At 50.2% G+C, this 18,219-nt stretch overlaps 1 protein-coding gene across 1 annotated transcript; it reads left to right on the plus strand.

Annotated features, from left to right (window-relative positions):
* The first annotated feature begins 429 nt into the window (after nt 1–429).
* NPHS1 (NPHS1 adhesion molecule, nephrin) lies at nt 430–18,219 on the plus strand. Its single transcript, XM_035023593.1, has 29 exons — nt 430–487; nt 597–812; nt 896–1,018; nt 1,205–1,333; nt 1,833–1,914; nt 2,288–2,391; nt 2,580–2,707; nt 2,806–2,977; nt 3,161–3,318; nt 3,534–3,678; nt 3,788–3,912; nt 5,111–5,297; nt 5,472–5,601; nt 5,771–5,943; nt 6,346–6,486; nt 6,566–6,706; nt 7,470–7,591; nt 8,577–8,748; nt 8,847–9,003; nt 9,099–9,250; nt 10,838–10,949; nt 11,033–11,214; nt 12,745–12,801; nt 15,161–15,280; nt 15,425–15,449; nt 15,556–15,631; nt 15,800–15,893; nt 15,990–16,105; nt 18,088–18,219. Exons 1-29 carry the CDS (start codon nt 430–432, stop codon nt 18,217–18,219), a joined length of 3,729 nt encoding a protein of 1,242 aa, XP_034879484.1.

The raw sequence follows: 18,219 nt of genomic DNA on the forward strand, positions 1-18,219 counted from the left end.
GGGAGGAGCCTGCTGGGCAGAGGCCTGAAGCTGGAGACTCGGGAGGGCACCCGGGGGAGGCAGCAATGTGAGGACGGCATCGGACTGGTTCTCTGCCACTGACCACATCAGCCTCACTGCTCTCCTGGGCTCCTGGAGCCTGCTGGACTCTGAGCAGCTGTCCTCCCTGAGGGGCTGTGAATAGTGAGAAGAGAGCAGGGTTGGGGGTGGCAGGAAAGAAGAAGGGTGAGACTGAAGAGGAGGAAAGGTGAGAGAGACAGAGACTGACTCACGGGAAGAGAGGAAAACAGAGAAAGAGAAGGAGACAAATGGACGAAGAGAGACAATAAGAAAAGCCAGAGACATAGGGAGACGAACCCAGCAAAAGACAGAAACAGAGAGAGGAGGCAGGCAGTGGACACTGCGGGAGTCACAGGCAGAGGACCCAGGATGGCTCTGAGGACCCCCATCAGGGCTCCCCTGCTCTTCATGGGGCTGCTGACAGCAGGTGAGTGGGATCCTGGCCTTGTGACCCAGCACCAAGCGGCCCTCATTTCCCATTCATGTTCTCCAGACAGACCCTCTGCCCTCTCCTGCTGACAGCCCTGTGTCCCCAGGCCTGGCCCAGTTGCCGCTCCCTGCCTCAGCCCTGCGAGGCTTCTGGGCTCTGCCTGAAAACTTGACGGTGGTGGAGGGGGCCACTGCTGAGCTGCAGTGTGGGGTCAGCGCCCCTGGCAGTGTGGTCCAATGGGCCAAGGATGGGCTACTCCTGGGCCCGGATCCTAGGATCTCCAGCTTCCCGAGGTACCGCCTGGAAGGGGACCCTACTAGAGGTAAGGGATCGGGACCTAAGACGCTGAACCACGAGCAGGGGCTGCCTGGGGTCCTGACCTGGGACCCCTGGTCTCGCCTGCAGGTGAATTCCACCTACATATTGAAGCGTGTGACCTGAGTGACGATGCAGAGTATGAGTGCCAGGTCGGCCGCTCAGAGACAGGCCCTGAGCTTGTGTCTCCCAGAGTGATCCTCTCCATCCTGGGTATGGGTGAGAGACCCCCAGGACACAGGAGTCCAGATTTCCAGCCCTCTCCTACCCCAGGGCCCGGGATTCCAAGCCCCCAGTCTCAGGCCCGGGATTGCACATCTGATGAGCAACGAGATGCCAAACCCAAATCCTCATATTTTTCTCAGTGGTGGCAGCTCACCCCAGACCTTTTCTCACCAGTGCCCCCCAAGGTGCTTCAGCTGACCCCCGAAGCAGGGAGCACAGTCACGTGGGTAGCTGGGCAAGAGTATGTGGTCAGCTGTGTATCTGGGGATGCAAAGCCAGCACCTGACATCACCTTCTTCCAGAGTGAGTGTGGATGAACTGGCGGGAGCCCCTGGAGTGGGGAGGGGGTGTGTCCTCCTAGAGGTCCCAGAAAATAGGACATTCCTGAGTGAGGGGGATGCAGGAACAGACTTGGGGAGATGTTGAAGCCAGTGTGAGACCCTGTGAATGGGAGGAAACATCCAGGGAAAGGCACCAAAGTGATGGCAGGACTGCCAGTCTGGGACTCAGGGAAAAGGTTGAGGCTCCAGATGGAGATATGGGTGTCATCTTTGGTACAGAAGCAAGAAGCTGGGTTATGGTGGTGGGTGACACAACCCAGTGAGGTGGTAAGGGCAGGGGTGAGGCCCATGACCTCCAGGATTCAGGGAGGCCTGAATGTGTGGAGGAACCGAGCTGGAGCTTTTCCTCCAGAACAGGAGGGAGGGGGCACCATGTCCACCCTGAGGATTTCCAGGCCATTCTCCCCAGGATCTGCCTTGTGGGGAACCTGGCATCCCTCTAGCCCTCTTGTTGCCTCAAGGTGGACAAACAATTTCTGACATCTCTGCTAATGTAAATGCGGGGTCCCAGGAGAAACTCTTCACCACAGAGGCCACAGCCAGGTATGAAATTTGGGATGCCCTCCCCTCAGCCTGACCTCCAAATTTCTCTGTGAAAACTCTAAGCATGGAGACTAGAATCAGGCATGAACATCTGGGACCTAATTCTTCTCCCCAACCCTCCAAAACATCTTCATGGGAACCCTAGTTCCAGAGTCTCAAGTACAAGGATTTTGGCCTGGTGTGGGCCTCTGGGATCCCAATTTTCACTGCTGACCTCCCCCCAGATCTCTTCCATGGAACTCTAGATCCTAGAAGATATCAGCAGAGAGACTTAGAAGACCAGATGTGGGAACCTGGGATCCCCACCTCTTCACCCTGACTCCCCAAATTTCAGATGATGACTCTGACTCTAGAACCCCAACTTCCACCCCAGGGTGACACCCCAGAGCTCAGATAATGGGCAGCTCCTGGTCTGTGAGGGGTCCAGCCCAGCCTTGGACACTCCCATCCGGGTCTCAGTCACCATGAATGTTCTGTGTAAGTGGGGAACTGAGTCAGATGTGGGCATGGGAGATGGGAAGCAGGAATTGGGGGTCCTGGGGGAGTTCAGGGATTATGGAAGGTTCAGGTTCTCAAGGAGAAACACAGGGGTTCAGAGGCAGGTTGTGGGGCCTGGAAAGAATGGATGGGCTCCCCAGGCCCACTGAGCGACTGCTGCTTCCCAGTCCCCCCAGGACCCCCTGTCATTGAGTGGCCAGGCCTGGACGAGGGGCATGTGCGGGCAGGACAGAGCTTGGAGCTGCTGTGTGTGGCCCGAGGGGGGAATCCGCCAGCCACACTGCAGTGGCTGAAGGTGAGGGCAGAGCCCGGCATGGGGGTGGAAGGGGAAGCGGCGGGTGGAGGGGAGCTGGCCCTGAGCCGGCCCAGCTCTGGCTCTGGCTCTGTCTCCAGAATGGCCAGTCCATGTCCACAGCATGGGGCACAGAGCATGCTGAGGCAGTGGCCCGAAGCACGCTAGTGATGATTGTGCGACCGGAAGACCATGGGGCGAGGCTCAGCTGTGAGGCCCACAACAGCGTATCTACAGGGATCCAGGAACGCGGGGTCACGCTGCAGGTCACCTGTGAGTCCTGATGCTAGCTGCCCATCTGTCAGTCCGTGCCCCAGAGAACCATCTGTTTGTGCCCCCAAATCATGCCTGTCTGATGCCAAAGACCTTGTCATCTGTCCCCAGTCCTTTGTCGGGGCCGGTCTGTGATGCATCCAGCCTAGTTTCGTGTCTCTCCTCTGTCTGTCGTCCCTGCAGTTCCCCCCAGTGCCATTACCATCTTGGGATCTGCATCCCAGTCCGAGAACAAGAACGTTACACTCTCCTGCATCACCAAGTCCAGTCGCCCACGGGTCCTGTTACGATGGTGGCTGGGTTGGCGGCAGCTGGTGCCTACAGAAGAGATGGTCATGGATGTGAGGCAGTGGCCAGGCTCCTGGGTCTGAGGGAGGAGGGAGCCGGGGGCATGACTCCTGGATCTGGGAGAGGACCGGCCTGGCGGCCTGGGCCTCACAGAGGAGGGGGTGGAGATGCTTTCCACGTCCCTGCTAGGGTCTGGGGGGAACCCAGACATCGGGTACCGGGGATGGGAGTGCTCTCGTTGCCAAGTCTAAAGCTTGCTCCTTGGCAGGGCCTGCATGGTGGCCACGTCTCCTTGTCCAACCTGACGTTCCTGGTCCGGCGAGAGGACAATGGTCTGACTCTCACGTGTGAGGCCTTCAGTGAGGCCTTTGCCAAGGAGACTTTCAAGAAGTCACTCACGCTGAATGTGAAATGTGAGCCCCCACCCTTTGCCCAGGGGTGTCCCATCCCTTTGAGACTCCCCACCCACACCCTCAGGCCCAGCCCAGAGAGAAAAGCCACTCTTCCTGGCTTTCCTCACAGATCCTGCCCAGAAGTTGTGGATAGAGGGCCCCCCAGAGGGAAAACGGATCCGGGCTGGGACTCAAGTGAGGCTCCTGTGTTTGGCCATTGGGGGCAACCCAGACCCCTCTCTTACCTGGCTCAAGGTTGGTGCCAAACAAGGGCTTATGGGGGTGGCCAGAAATGGGGGGAGATGGAGCCCTTTCTCTCCTCCAGAGTCTTGGGAAATGTTGGAAGAACGTGAATTTCTTGAAAAATACTGGAAAGTTTGAGTTTTGGTAGGGAATTGGAAAAGACACAAATACCATGAGGATGAAATGGAATCCTAGGAAAATTCTGGGAAAACAGTGAGAATTCTAGGAAAAAAAGGAATTCTAGATGAGGACAGGGAATTCTAGAGAAAAGGCAATTAGTTTCATTTAAAGTAAAGGATATTCTGGTGAAATCTTAGGGATTCAGATGAAATGGCAGGGATTTTACGGAAAGACTCCACGTGCAAGGACAATGATGGGCAAAGGCTAGAAATTTGGGGGAGAGACTAGTTATTCCACAGAACATTTGAAAATCTATTAATATTAAATTGCATTCATAGGATTTGGAGGTAAGAAAGTGAAATTCCATTAAAATTAAAAGAAATTCTGACAGAATTCTGAGAAAATCCTGGGGAGTTGGGGGGCTAGTGAAAATTCTGGGGGAAAGGCTAGGAATTATGGGAATGAAATTTAATTGGATGGAATTCTGGGAAAATGCCAAGAATTTGGGCAAAGAAAGGATTCTAGTAAAAGTCTAGTGTAATAAGAGAATATTGGGGGAGGATTCAGAAATCTGTGGAAAGACAATGGAATTAAGGGAACGATCAAAGGAAATCTTTGGGGAAAGTGGGAATTTTAAGAAAAAGAACTAAGGATAGGAAAAAATGAAGAAATTCTGGGAAAGGTTTGGGGATTCCATGGGACTTTCCTGACATGTGTTGTTTGCTAAGTGTAGCTGGAATGGATTTTGAGGAGTGGGGCTGAGGGTCGGCAGGGGGCACCAACCATTGCTGGCCTCCAGAGAGCCGAGGAGGCGGGGCAGAGGGGTGGGGCGTGGGACTGGAGGCCAGATCCCACGGCAAAACTGTGGGGCTCTGCGGCCCCAGGTAGGCGGGAGAGACTCTGGGTGGGAGTGCTCGATTCCAGTCCTCATTCCTCTAACTTAGCTGGGTGCCAGGGTAAGGAGGACCCTTTTTCCTCATCACATGAAGGTTTTATCTGTGCTGGCGGCAGCCAACCCAATGGGCTGTTTCAGGGGTGGGGGGGAAATGGCAGGGCTACACGGTCCCCCCCAGTCAGTCTTTGCCCTCAGGACTCCCGGATGGTAACAGAACCGCGGCCACCCCAGGAGCCGCGGCGGGTGCAGCTGGGAAGTCTGGAGAAGTCAGGGAGCACGTTCTCCCGAGAGCTTGTACTGATCATGGGTCCATCAGACAACCAGGCCAAGTTCACGTGCAAGGCGGGTCAGCTCAGCGCATCCACGCAGCTTGTGGTGCAGTGTGAGGGCGCACTCGGCCAGGGCCTGGGGCAGGGCTTGGTGGTGGTGGGGAACTAAGCCAGAGCCAGGCTGGGGGACAGTGGATATGGAGAGCCAGGAGGCGTGTGGCAGAGCCTGGGGTCTAGGCAAAGCGGAAGTAGGCTCTGAGCCTCGCTCTTCTGACCCGTTCTTGAAGTTCCCCCAACAAACGTGACGATCCTGGCCAATGCGACGGCTCTGCGCCCAGGGGATGCATTAAACTTGACTTGCATCAGCGTTAGCAGCAACCCTCCTGTCAACTTGTCGTGGGACAAGGAGGGGGAGAGGTGAGAGTGCCAGTGGCCCCTCCACTCTCTGGTTCTGGTCACGCCCCTTACAATTTGAGACCCCCACCCCCACCCCTGGTGTCCTGCCCTGTACCTAGTACCCCTCTGGCTCTGGTTCCATCCCTGAGCTAGCCCTGAACTGACCCTACCACCCCTGCGTGGGCCACAGGCTGGAAAGCGTGGCCACACCACCCCGTAGTGCCCCATTCAAAGGCTCTGCAGCAGCCAGGAGCGTCCTTCTGAGAATGTCATCCCGAGACCATGGCCACCAAGTGACCTGCCGAGCCCACAGCCCTGAGCTCCGGGAAACCATGAGCGCCTTCTACCGCCTCAATGTGCTGTGTATGTGGAACCCCGCTGGGATTCCCTCCTGACCCTATACTATCTAGGTCTTCACCTTGACACTGTCCTTTATATCCATTCTAAAGCTTGAAACTTTATCCTTGACCCCTGGCTCTACACCAACTCCTATCCTCCCTCTATTCTAACCCCTGACTGTGAACCCTCCTGAACCCTCTCTCCATCTTTTAACCTGCCTCTGGCCTTTACCCTTTTCCTAAACTAGATCCTAACCTCTATCCTGAACCTAATTGCCAAGCTCAGCTCTGAACTTGTTACCTTGTCCACAACCTTAAATCTAGTCATGACTCCAACTTTAACCCTTATACCAGTACCTGATCTCAAATCCTTCCCAGACCCCAACCTTAACAACAGTCTTGACTCCGGGTGGCGCCCCTTCCACAGACCCTCCAGAGTTCCTAGGGGAGCAGGTGCTTGTGGTGACCGCCGTGGAGCAGGGTGAGGCACTGCTGCCAGTGTCTGTATCTGCCAACCCTGCCCCGGAGGCCTTCAACTGGACCTTCCGCGGCTACCGCCTCAGCCCAGGTGCGTGGAGTGGTCACAGAGGGGTGCAGGTCTCCCAGACTCGAGGGTCTGGCAAGCTCCTCACCCTGACCTCCCCCAGCTGGCGGCCCTCGGCATCGCATCCTGTCTGGTGGAGCCCTGCAGCTATGGAATGTGACCCGCGCTGACGATGGCCTCTATCAGCTGCATTGCCAGAACTCAGAGGGCACCGCTGAAACTCTAGTACGGCTGGATGTACACTGTGAGCCCCCATCATCACCCTAGGAAATTAGGGAGTTCTGGGAGCCCCGCCCCCCCGTAACCACACCCACTCAGGGAATCTTGCCCACTGTGGAGTCTCCTATTGTGGAAGCTCCGCCCACCGTGGGATGTTCCCCCATCCTGAAAGCCTCCCACTCTGGGAGACTCCACTGTGATGGAGTCACTTCCACTTTGGGAACCCTGCCCACTAGAGAGACCCTACGTGGAATCTGCTCAGACAGGGGGCCACCTACATGGGAGTTACTCTCACCAAGAAGCCTTGGGGCGCCTGGGTGGCTCAGTTGGTGGAGCGTCTTGACTTTTGATTTCAGCTCAGATCATGATCTCAGGGTCCTGAGATTGAGCCCTGGCTCCTCTGTGCTCAGGGTGGAGCCGGCTTAAGATTCTCTCTCTCCCCCTACCTCTGCACACATGCACGTGTACAGGAGCTCTCTCTCTCTCTCAAAAAAAAAAAAAAAAAGTAGGAAGCCAAGCCCACTGTGGAAGATCCACTTCCATACAATCCTGGAAGTCCACCAGGCCTATTCTTGTCACCACAGAGGCACAATACAGTAGAGGTGGAGAATGCCTCACTAACCCTGAGAACTTTACTCCATGTGCTCTGCATAAAGGGCAGAATGTATCATACCTGTTCATACCTGTAACTTTCCTGAGCACCTCTAAGACACCTCTCCCACCTGGGGCCTCTCCCATCATCATCTGTATGGGCACAAATGCCTTCCCCAACCCCTTGTTTCCCCCAGATGCTCCCACTATCCGAGCTCTCCAGGACCCAACTGAGGTGAATATTGGGGGTTCTGTGGACATAGTCTGCACTGTTGATGCCAATCCCATCCTTCCAGGGATGTTCAACTGGGAGAGGCTGGTAAGGATCTGACCTTTGGTAAATGGAGGTAGGGGCTGGGGGATGTGGTTTCTTGACTGTGAGCTCCTTGGGAGGAGGGATCACAGCTATATGATCTTATATAACTACATATTTGTTGGGACATCCTCCAAGAGCTAACTAACTGCTGAATGAAGATGGATGGGTGCATGAGTGGACACATAATCAAGTGAGTGGGCAGGCAGGTGGATGGATAGGTAGGTGGATGGATGAATAAATGGATGAAAGAACAGATGGACAAACAGACAAGTAAATACATGGATAAATGATGAATAGATGAGTGACTAAATGGTTGAATGAGAGAAATGAATAGATAAATTGATTAGATTAGAGGGTAGATGGATGAATAAATACACCATTAGTGGAAAGATGTCTGTGGAAGAATGATGGATGAATGGATGGATAGATGGATGGATGGATGAGTGCATGGGTCAATGGAGAGATGGAGAGATGGATGAACAGGTAGTTGGATGAATTGATGAACAGCTCCATGTATTTATGGGTATGTGCAGGTATGAGTAAATAGAAGGGGTAGATGGGTGAAGAGATGGAAGGGTGGATAGGTGGATGGGTAGAAGGAAGATGAATGAATGGGTGAATGCACAAATGGATGAAAGAGAGGTAGATGGATAGATAAATGAATAAATTGATGCAGAGATGGATGGTTAAAAAGATAGGTGGATGGGTAGATAGATCGTTCTGAGCATGAATGACTGGATAAATGGATGGGTGAATAGTTTTCTGGATTGGTGGATGAATGGATAGGCCCAAGAATAAATGATTGGATGCATGGATAGATGGATGGATGACTCGGGGAATGGACAGATGGATGGGGGAATTTTTTCTTTGTTAGATCTGTGGAGGGTGACTGTGTCTGGGAGAATAAAGCTACAGGAGAGACCCAGTTTGGGGGATAATGGGACTGGGGCCAGACTTGGGGGCCATCTCATGTATCTTGTGCCTCAAGGGAGAAGAGGAGGAGGACCAGAGCCTGGATGACATGGAAAAGATGTCAAAGGGAGCCACAGGGCGTCTTCGAATTCACCATGCCAAACTGGCCCAGGCTGGTGCTTACCAGTGCATTGTGGACAATGGAGTGGCACCTCCAGCCCGAGGACTGGTCCGACTTGTTGTCAGATGTGAGTAACACCCAAACTCCTGATTTTAAGGCCTGCCACTAAACTCACATCTCTCATGTCCTTCCACATACCTCATGTTGACCAACAACTCCTCTTAGTTGCCCCCCAGGTGGAGCACCCCACTCCCCTAACTAAGGTGGCTGCAGCTGGAGATAGCACCAGTTCTGCCACCCTCCACTGTCGTGCCCGAGGCGTCCCCAACATCGTGTTCACTTGGACTAAAAATGGAGTCCCTTTGGATCTCCAGGATCCCAGGTGAGTCAAGGCCTAGCCAGGCAGCACTCTAGTCCCAGCTTTGGTCCCCCAACCCCAGTTACCTTTCCTGAATTCCTGCCACACCTCCTCCCCAGGTACACAGAGCACACATACCACCAGGGTGGGGTCCACAGCAGTCTCCTGACCATTGCCAACGTGTCTGCAGCCCAGGATTACGCCCTCTTCACATGCACAGCCACCAACCCCCTTGGCTCAGATCACACCAACATTCAACTCGTCAGCATCAGTATGGTGGGAGTGGGCTGTGAGGGTGTTGGGAGGATGCTCTTGGGTCAATCCTCAAGTCTCTGGTTGGCCCAGAATGGCAGTGTTCCCAAAACCTGAGAAGTGTTTATGAGCAGGGATGGAGTTTCTGCCTGCCCTGAAAATCCTAATGGAGACTGGATCTTCAGGGAAATCCACAGCAAGGAAAAGAAGGGGGGGAATTACTGGCTCAAGTAATTGCAAAGTAGAAAGTCAGGAGTTGCTGATGACAGGTTCAGCTGTCATCAAGAACTCTCTGACTCTCAGGTCTGCTTTTCTCTGTGTTGGCTTTATTCTAAGGCTCCTCATAGAGGCTGTTAGACTTTCCAGGGGAAATGGAATTTTTTCTCTTCCTAACAGTGGTATGAAAGTACTAGACTTACGATTCATTGGCTCTACTCAGCTCTCATCCCACCTCTGAACCAAACTTGTGGTCAGGGAAGGCGACACCCTGGTTGGCTTGGCTCGGTCATAGATCTCTCCTCAAGGAGTGGAGTCATTTCCATCAGAAGCACCTGGCCTGAGAATGTGGATGAATGGTTTTCCAAAGGATACTCAGGGCTCTGCAACCAGAAGAAACAAGGAATGAATGTAACATAGGCACCAAAAAATCCATGCAAGGAACATATGTCATACACAGCCAATGCTCATATTTGCCAATTCTATTTGCAAATTTGCCTACTTGCTAAAATTTATTTGTAACCTCGAAATCAATACTCATGCTGCTTTCTTGGTCATTCAGGAACATGTACAGAGCAGGTAAAAAAATTGAGTCACCCAATGAGCACATTCTCAGTTGGGGTAGAACGAGGTGACACTATGCTTTCTTGTTTCAGCTTTCATACTATAAGGAAATGTCCTCTTTGCAGCCTATTTGGTCCCATATTTTTTGCACTTTTGTGCTTTTTGTTAGTGATTTTGTTATTTAAAGTGGCCCCTAGCCATAGTGCTGACGTGCTGTCTGGAGTTCCTAAGGATAGGGAGAAAACACTTCTGTTGGATAAGCTTCATTCAAACACAAATTATAACACTGTTGGCTGTGAGTTCAATGTTAATGAATCTTTTTTTTTTTTAAGATTTTATTTATTTATTTGAGAGAGAGAGAGTGAGAGAGAGCAAGCACATGAGAGAGAGGAGGGTCAGAGGGAGAAGCAGACTCCCTGCCGAGCAGGGAGTCCGATGCGGGACTCGATCCCGGGACTCCAGGATCATGACCTGAGCCGAAGGCAGTCGCCTAACCAACTGAGCCACCCAGGCACCCCAATGTTAATGAATCAATAAGATACATTAAATAAGGTGTTTTGAAACAGAAACAGAAAAAACAAGGTCATGTATTGATTGGTTGATGAAAATGTTGTGACAGGAGGTTCACAGGAATCTAACTGCATTCCCCCAGAAGCAATGATTTGATGTTCTGTAATTCAGTGTTCACAGCAATGTTATAGGACATAACCACCACTACTCATGAGAATCAACTATATATTTAAAATCATTCTTAGAAAAACCTGGAAGGAATCTTCTAGAACCCTTCTGTATCCTCTGACTACTCCCCTCATCCTTTTCCTCAAAGGTCGCCCGGATCCCCCATCAGGATTAAAGGTTGTGAGCATGACTCCGTATTCGGTGGGGTTGGAATGGAAACCTGGCTTTGATGGGGGTTTGCCACAGAGGTTCCAAATCAGGTGGGTCCCTGTCAGGGCAGGAAGGGATGGCAGCCAACAGGGCTGGGGCACCTCCCTGAATGACTGCCCTCCCTCTCATGCAGATATGAGGCACTGGGGACACCAGGGTTCTTCTACGTGGATGTCCTACCACCTGAAGCCACCACCTTCACACTGACTGGGCTGCAGCCCTCTACACGATACAGAGTCTGGCTGCTGGCCAGCAATGCCCTGGGGGACAGCGGACTAACTCACAAGGGGTCCCAGATCCCTATCACTACCCCAGGTGGGAAGGGACAATCTTGAGCAGGTTGCAGAGCTCCTCAGGGGATTTATGGGGTGATATAGTGAAGTAGATATTATTCCCTTTTTATAGATGAAGAAACTGAAGACCAGAGAGGCTAAGCAAACTGTTGAAGTTCACACAGCTAGAAGGAGGTAGAGATGAGACTGGAACTCAGGCAGATGAACTCCAGGAACCAGTTTTTAGCCACTATTCTGTCTGAATGTGATTAATGACACAAGGGAAATTAGAAAAACGTTTGTATTGAATGGAAAGAAAACATGGAAATTGTGGGGTGCAGCTAAAGCAGTGTGAGCGGGATATTTACAATATTAAGTACTCATTTAGATTTTAAAAAAGGCTTCAGATTGATGCTTAGTTTCCACATCTTAAGAAATTAGAAAAAGAAGAGCAAATTAAACCCAAAGTAAACAGAAGGGAGGAAATAATAAAGAGCAAAAATCAATGAACTAGAAAACAGAAAAACCACAGAGAAAAATCAATGAAACCAAAAGCTGCTGCTTTGAAAAGGTCAATAACCTTTATAAAGCGAATCAAGGCAAAAAAGAGAGAAGACACAACTACATCCATATCGGGAATGACAGGAGACATTACTACTAACCCTACAGACATTAAGGGGAAGTTAGGGAATAATATGGGCAACTTGATGCCAATAAATTCAGCAACTTTGATGAAAGGGACAAATTCCTTCATATGACTACTGAGAATGCTGGACTCTGGCAGGCACGGTAGTGTAGCGGCTCATCACACAGAGCCTCATTTAGACAAGCTTGGATTCAGGTCCCAGCTCTGCCACTTCCCAGTCGTGAGACCTTGGGCAAGTTACTTAACATTTTTGAGCCTCAGGGTCTAAAAATAAGGTATCTCAGATCTCTGTGCCTGTTACTGAAAGTAAGGTCTCTCTCAGACATTTGTGAGGATTAAATTAATTTACTCGAAGTGCTTAGAACAGGGATCTGTATAAAGGAAGTGCTATGTAAATACTGATTTAGAGAAATGTCCCCTGCTCAACTTCTATTTACTTTGTCCCATTAAAGCTCCGTCTCTCCCTTCCTGACAGAGCAGCCTTCTTCCCTATGGAAGTAAGGAACTTCTCCCATTCCTCCTCTTTCTTTCCCCCATTAGTCTTCCAAGTACTAAAGCATAAAGTACTTTGTACCTCACTTTGCTTGCTCTAGAACTAATACCTCTATTAAGTCATTCTGAGCGCCCATCATTTTTTTGGTTAACCCTCCAACACTGATAATATGGGTTAAAAGGACCTTCCATACCATAAAGCACTCATCAACAACAATAATAATTATCATCATTACTATTATTACTGGCATTAGAATGGCTATTAATAGTATTGCCATTACTATCAGCAATTTGCAGCTCTATTTGAAATACTCCTGAGAAGCCATAAATCAGTTCCTCAAAATGGGTTGAAAAGCTTAATAGGAAACCGCAAAAATATTTAAGGCTTACCCAGATTCTTGGTGTTAATTCACAACCTCTATATCCACCCCCCAGGTCTAGACCAGCCTTCTGGAGAACCTGACTACCAGCTGCCCACAGAGCAGCCTGCAGGTAAGTTTTTAATCCCTTGAATATCCCTCTCTCCCCTGAGAATAGAGCCTTCTGGTTTCCAACCCCACCACCTCTGTTTTGTGGCCACAGCCCCTTAAGACTTAGCTCTGCCCCTATGCACATCCTAAGCTCTTGCTCTTTCTTGGATGTGACACATTTTCTCTCTGCCTAATTCAGTTTAATTCTGAAAGAATTAGCTGATTCCATGCCCTGTGCAGAGCCTGTATCAGTTGGCTTTTTTTTTTTTTTAAGATTCATTTATTTATATTAGAGACAGCGCGCGCGGGGGAGAGGGAGAATCAGAGACTCTTTTTTTTAATGTTTTATTTATTTATTCATGAGAGTCAGAGAGAGAGAGAGAGAGAGGCAGAGGCAGAGGGAGAAGCAGGCTCCCCGCCTAGCAGGGAGCCCGATGCGGCACTCGATCCCAGGACCCTGGGATCATGACCTGAGCCGAAGGCAGATGCTTAACCATCTGAGCCACCCAGGCGCCCCTAGAATCAGAGACTCTTAAGCAGATTCCCCACTAAAGTGGAGCCGGAGGTGGGGGCCTAAGGCAGAACCCCACACGGGGCTGAGACAGGCCTGGACATGGGCCCTCATGGAGCCCCACATGGTGCTTGATCTCACGACCCTGAGATCAGCACCTGAGCTGAAACCAAGAGTCAGATGCTTAACTGACTGCACCACCCAGGTGTCCCCATATCAGTTGGCTTTTGATGCAAAATAAACCACTTCAAACATGGGCACTTATAGCAACAACCATTGTTTCTATTGATTCTGAGTGGCTGAACAGTTCTGGTCTGGGCTACAGGCAGCTGGAGACCCTCCTGGGACTGGTTGATCTAGGATGGGCTCCTCCTCACATATCTGACAATCTGGTTTTTGGTTGGGACAATGGAGATAACTGGGCCACATGTCTCTCCCTCTCCTTGACTTGTTCACACAGAGGTGGTCACAGGAGTCCCAAGAGCAGCAGGACCAGCCAAGCACTTTCGAGCTTCTGATTCTGTCACACTTGATATTGTCTCATGGGCTGAAGCAAGTGACATGTCTCAACTCTGAGTCAGTGTGGAAGGGGACTACTCAAGAGTGTAGTTACAGGGGGGGAATTATGACCATTTTGCTAACAATCCCCCTTCAAAACCTGAGAAGAAGGTTGCAAGTGACAGAAATTCAGCTGTTGTGGGCAGTAAAAAGAATTGCTTGTCTTGTGAAGTTGAAAACTCCAATAAGTGCTCATGATTTTCATGAAGGACCTATTTCTCTCTCTCAACTTTGCCTTCATCTCTGATGGCTTCCTTCTCAGGTTCTTTCATCAAGAGGGCAAAGAAGTACCTGCCCCCCTCCACATACCTCCAGCTTTGTTCCACTTCTCAGCAGCCAGCAGAGGAGTGTCCTAAATGTTCTGGCAAAAGTCTACCTTGGGTCAAATGCTGGATGGGTCTGAACTGGTCACTGTGGAAAGAGGGATGGGTGCTCTTATCGGCCAGGGAGGTCCACATGTCCTCCATGGAGATCTGTGGGAACATACAGCCTAAGAGTGAGGGAGTGGCTATTTCCTCAAAGGAAAATGAGTGCTGTTAGCAGAAGATGGGGAGATAGATGCTGAGCAGATGCTTACTTAGAGGGATTTAGTCTTGTCCTTAGAGATATAGCAAAGGACTCCGATATTACCTGGAACGGAAGTTTGTGTGAAGAGGAAGTCATTTGGGGTGCCTGGGTGGCTCAGTCTGTTGGGCGTCTGCCTTCAGCTGGGGTCATAATACTGGAGTCCTGGGATTGAGCCCCGCACTGGGCATTCTTCTCGGTGGGGAGTCTGCTTCTCCCTCTCCCTCTGTCCCTTCACCCTGCTTGTGCTCTCTCACCTCTCTGTCAAATAAATAAAATCTTAAAAATAAAAAAAAGAGGAAGTCATTTGAGAAGAAAATCAGTTGAGCAGAAAGGACATTTAAGGACAGACATTGGGAATCTTCCAAGGCTTAGGGGTTTGGCTCTGCCTCAGTGATTCTGGAAACAGCTCTAGTGGTTTGTGTGGCTGGAGGGTCCAATACCAGGGTCTGTGGTTGGTGGGCAAGGCTGAATACATGGGAAGAGGTCTTGAATGCCCAGCTGGAGCTACCACCTGAGTCTACACCACAGGGCTCAGGTAGGACCCACTGTTAGTGGCTTGACTTGAGAAAGGAGCCACCTGCCCTGAGGTGGCAAGAAGGAGTGGACCTGGAAATCCCTGCCCATCTGCTTCCCTGACCTAGGAAGAGGGGCTATGCTTAGTCAGAAATGGGCTTTCTCAGAGAATGCTGCTCTGGGCCTAGAGCCAGTTCTTTTGGGTTCATTGAGGGGTACCTTCTTCCCCTAGAACCCACAGGGCTGCCCCTGCTGCCTGTGCTGTTTGCTGCTGGGGGTCTTTTGCTGCTTTCTAACATCTCCTGTGTTGGGGGATTCCTCTGGCAGCGGAGACTGAGGCGTCTTGCTAAAGGTGAGGAGAGACCATTCTTCCCCTGCGGGGATGGAGGCCCAGGGGTGACAGGGAGCCCTGGGGCTGCTCCATATTGAAAGTCTCCTAGGGCCTGTCTGGTCAGAGAAGGGGTGTCTCTGATCCCTTTCTCCCTACTTCCCTCAGGCATCACAGAGAAGACAGAAGCAGGGTAAGTGGGAATATTTTTCTGTAAGAAAGGCTCTGAGGAAGGAGGTTTGGGGATGAGAGGTGTCTGAGTCAACACCAAGATGCCCTCCCTACCTCTGTCCTGGAAGGTCGGAGGAGGACCGAGTCAAGAATGAGTATGAGGACAGCCAGTGGACTGGAGACAGAGACACTCAAAGCTCCACGGTGAGTGGGGGTGCTCCCGGAAACTCTGCTGACAGGGAACTGGCAGACTAAAATTCTGTCATTAACTTCAGGTTAATCACTGTCCTTTCTGGGAACTATGGAGCCAGAGGATAGAAAAGATTTTATCTTTTTTTTTTTTTGGGGGGGGGGGGGGGGGGGTGTTGACAGGTTAGCACAACGGATGTAGAACCATATTACCACTCCATGAAGAACTTCAGCCCCCAGCTGCCACCAACACTGGAGGAGGTGTCTTATCCCGGAGGTGAGTCGTGACCACATCAGAGCTCCCTCTGCTCATAGATACCCCTGACATCTGGACAGGTGCCCTGATCATCCCTTCCTTCCACTCCAACTCCAGGTTTCACACATCTTGAAGAGGAGGATATGGCTTTTCCTGGACACCTGTATGATGAGATGGAAAGACTGTATGCCCCACCTGGAGCCTGGGGACCCCTCTACGATGAAGTACCGATGGTGAGGAGATTTGTATCAGCAGAAGTTTTTCCTGGCTAGAGCCAGAAACCCACCTCCTACTGTTTATGTTAGTTAGGGTAAGCTAGACGCCATAGCACAAAGGCCTGGCTACGATCCTATTTCCTTCTCACATAGCAATCAGAGGTGAGTGACCCTATTACAGATGGTTATTTCAGAACTCAAGTTCTTTCCATTGTGTTCCTCTGCCATCCTCTAGTGCATTGTTCAAGTTTGCATAGATAGGCTAGTTCACCGTGGGTTTCAACTGGTGGGAGAGGGAAAAAGAGAGTGTGGTGGAGGCACAACCCTGCATTATGGCCTAGGCCCAGAAATGGTACACTCTACTCATTCCCTGATGAGAACACAGTCACATGGTCACACCTAACTATGAAGGAGACTGAGAAATATAGTCCAGCTTGGCATCTATATGCTTCACTATACTTCTATTACCATGGAAGAAGGAAGCTATGCATTCTACTGGATAATTAGCCTTCTCCACTATGCTGGTTAAACAGAGAGGTATAGAGAAATAAACTTTTGGCCCACTTAATTGAAAAGTCAAGGGACAGAATAGTCTTCAGGCCCCACCCAGGTGGACCCAGAGTTTCCTCCCTAGAGATGTCCCCAGAAAATGCAGGTTTGTATCCTATTAGATTGGTAACCTTCAGAGAAAGAGAGTGTCTCTTTTCCAATACCTCTAAAGTCCCAGAGCTGACACTTTATTAGTCTAGCTTTGGTCACATACTTATTGCTGAACCACCAAGGCAGGGGAAAAACTATGCTAATTGAACAGGTCTGGACTGGTACCCAGCCGTGGCATCAGAGAGTAGGGGCCACCCACTGGACTGAGTGAGAGAGGAACAGAGAGCCCAGAGAGAAGTGAAGATGGTGACTGGGCAGGCAAGAACAGCAGACCCTTTTGACTATCAACTACGCCCACCTCCTGTAAGGGAGGTGGCACAGAACCCTTGACTTTCCGTGTGGCCTTGGCTAATGCTCTGGCACCTCTGGGCCAAGGATTTCCCTCTGTAACTTTGTCCCAGATGGGGCACTGTTCTCACCAGCGTGGAAATCATGTTCATTAAAATGCTGTCCGTGGTGCTGAACCATATGTACCCTCTAAAGCACAGAGGCAATTGGCACACTTTTTCTGTAAAGGTCCAGATAGTAAAAACTTTGGGCTTGCTGTCCTTTCCAAAACTACTCAGCTCTGCTTCTGTAGTATAAAAGCAGCCACAGACAATACATAAATGAACAAGTGTGGCTAAGTTCCAGTAAAACTTTATTTTTGGACACTGAAATTTGAACTTCATATAATTTTTACATGTCATAAATATTCTCCTTTTGATATTTTCCCATCAATTAAAATATGTAAAATCATCCTTAGCCCCAGGCAGTACAAAAACAAGCAGCAGGCTGTATTTGGGCCATGGGCAAATCGGCTCTAAAGTTTGCCGAGCTAAAACCACCATTTGCTCCCAATCCTAGGGGAAAGCACATCTCCGGTAACAACCACTCTACATGGTCTTTTTTTGTCTTCTATTTTGATGAAAACTTAGAAATTTATAGGCTAACAGAATCATGACTCACATTCCACTCCAATTCTCTATATCATGCACTTTTAAAAGTTTCATATTTCTGACATTTAAATTATTTTTCTGACAGAAATCATGAGATATCTTAGACTTGCTTAAAAATAACCCAGTTAGTGAGGTTAGGAGATGAAAAGATGGAGATATAGATAAATCAAGATCGACTAAGGGTTGCTAATGTCGAAGTTAGGTGATGGGTACATGGAGGTTCATGATGGAGGCTCATTATAATCGCTCTCCTCTTTGTGCATGTTGGATTTTTCCCCCATAATTAGAAACTAAAACATTTTTTTTCTGGGAAGTTGAGTAGGAGTGTGTATCCCTCCTAGAGCTGTAATGATGACCCATAGGGCATCTTTCTATGGTTCTAACTCCACTTTTGCTTGTCAGGGCCCCTGTGACCCCTGCTGGCCTGAGGAGACATATGAGGATACAAGAGGAATCTACGATCGGGTGGCAGGAGACTTGGACCCTATGGAACCTGATTTTCTACCCTTTGAGCTGAGGGGACATCTGGTGTGA

The sequence above is a fragment of the Mirounga leonina genome, unplaced genomic scaffold (genome assembly GCF_011800145.1).
Source record: "Mirounga leonina isolate KUSES-001 unplaced genomic scaffold, KU_Mleo_1.0 Mir_177, whole genome shotgun sequence".
In the NCBI taxonomy this organism is placed as follows: domain Eukaryota; kingdom Metazoa; phylum Chordata; class Mammalia; order Carnivora; family Phocidae; genus Mirounga; species Mirounga leonina.

What these genes read in the sequence shown, in the direction of transcription:
- NPHS1 (XM_035023593.1), top strand. Translation starts at nt 430, where the DNA reads ATGGCTCTGAGGACCCCCATCAGGGCTCCCCTGCTCTTCATGGGGCTG. An exon ending in ACAGAGAAGACAGAAGCAGG is followed by an intron (nt 15,450 to 15,555) that starts GTAAGTGGGAAT and finishes CTGTCCTGGAAG; the next exon opens with GTCGGAGGAGGACCGAGTCA. An exon ending in GAGACACTCAAAGCTCCACG is followed by an intron (nt 15,632 to 15,799) that starts GTGAGTGGGGGT and finishes GGGTGTTGACAG; the next exon opens with GTTAGCACAACGGATGTAGA.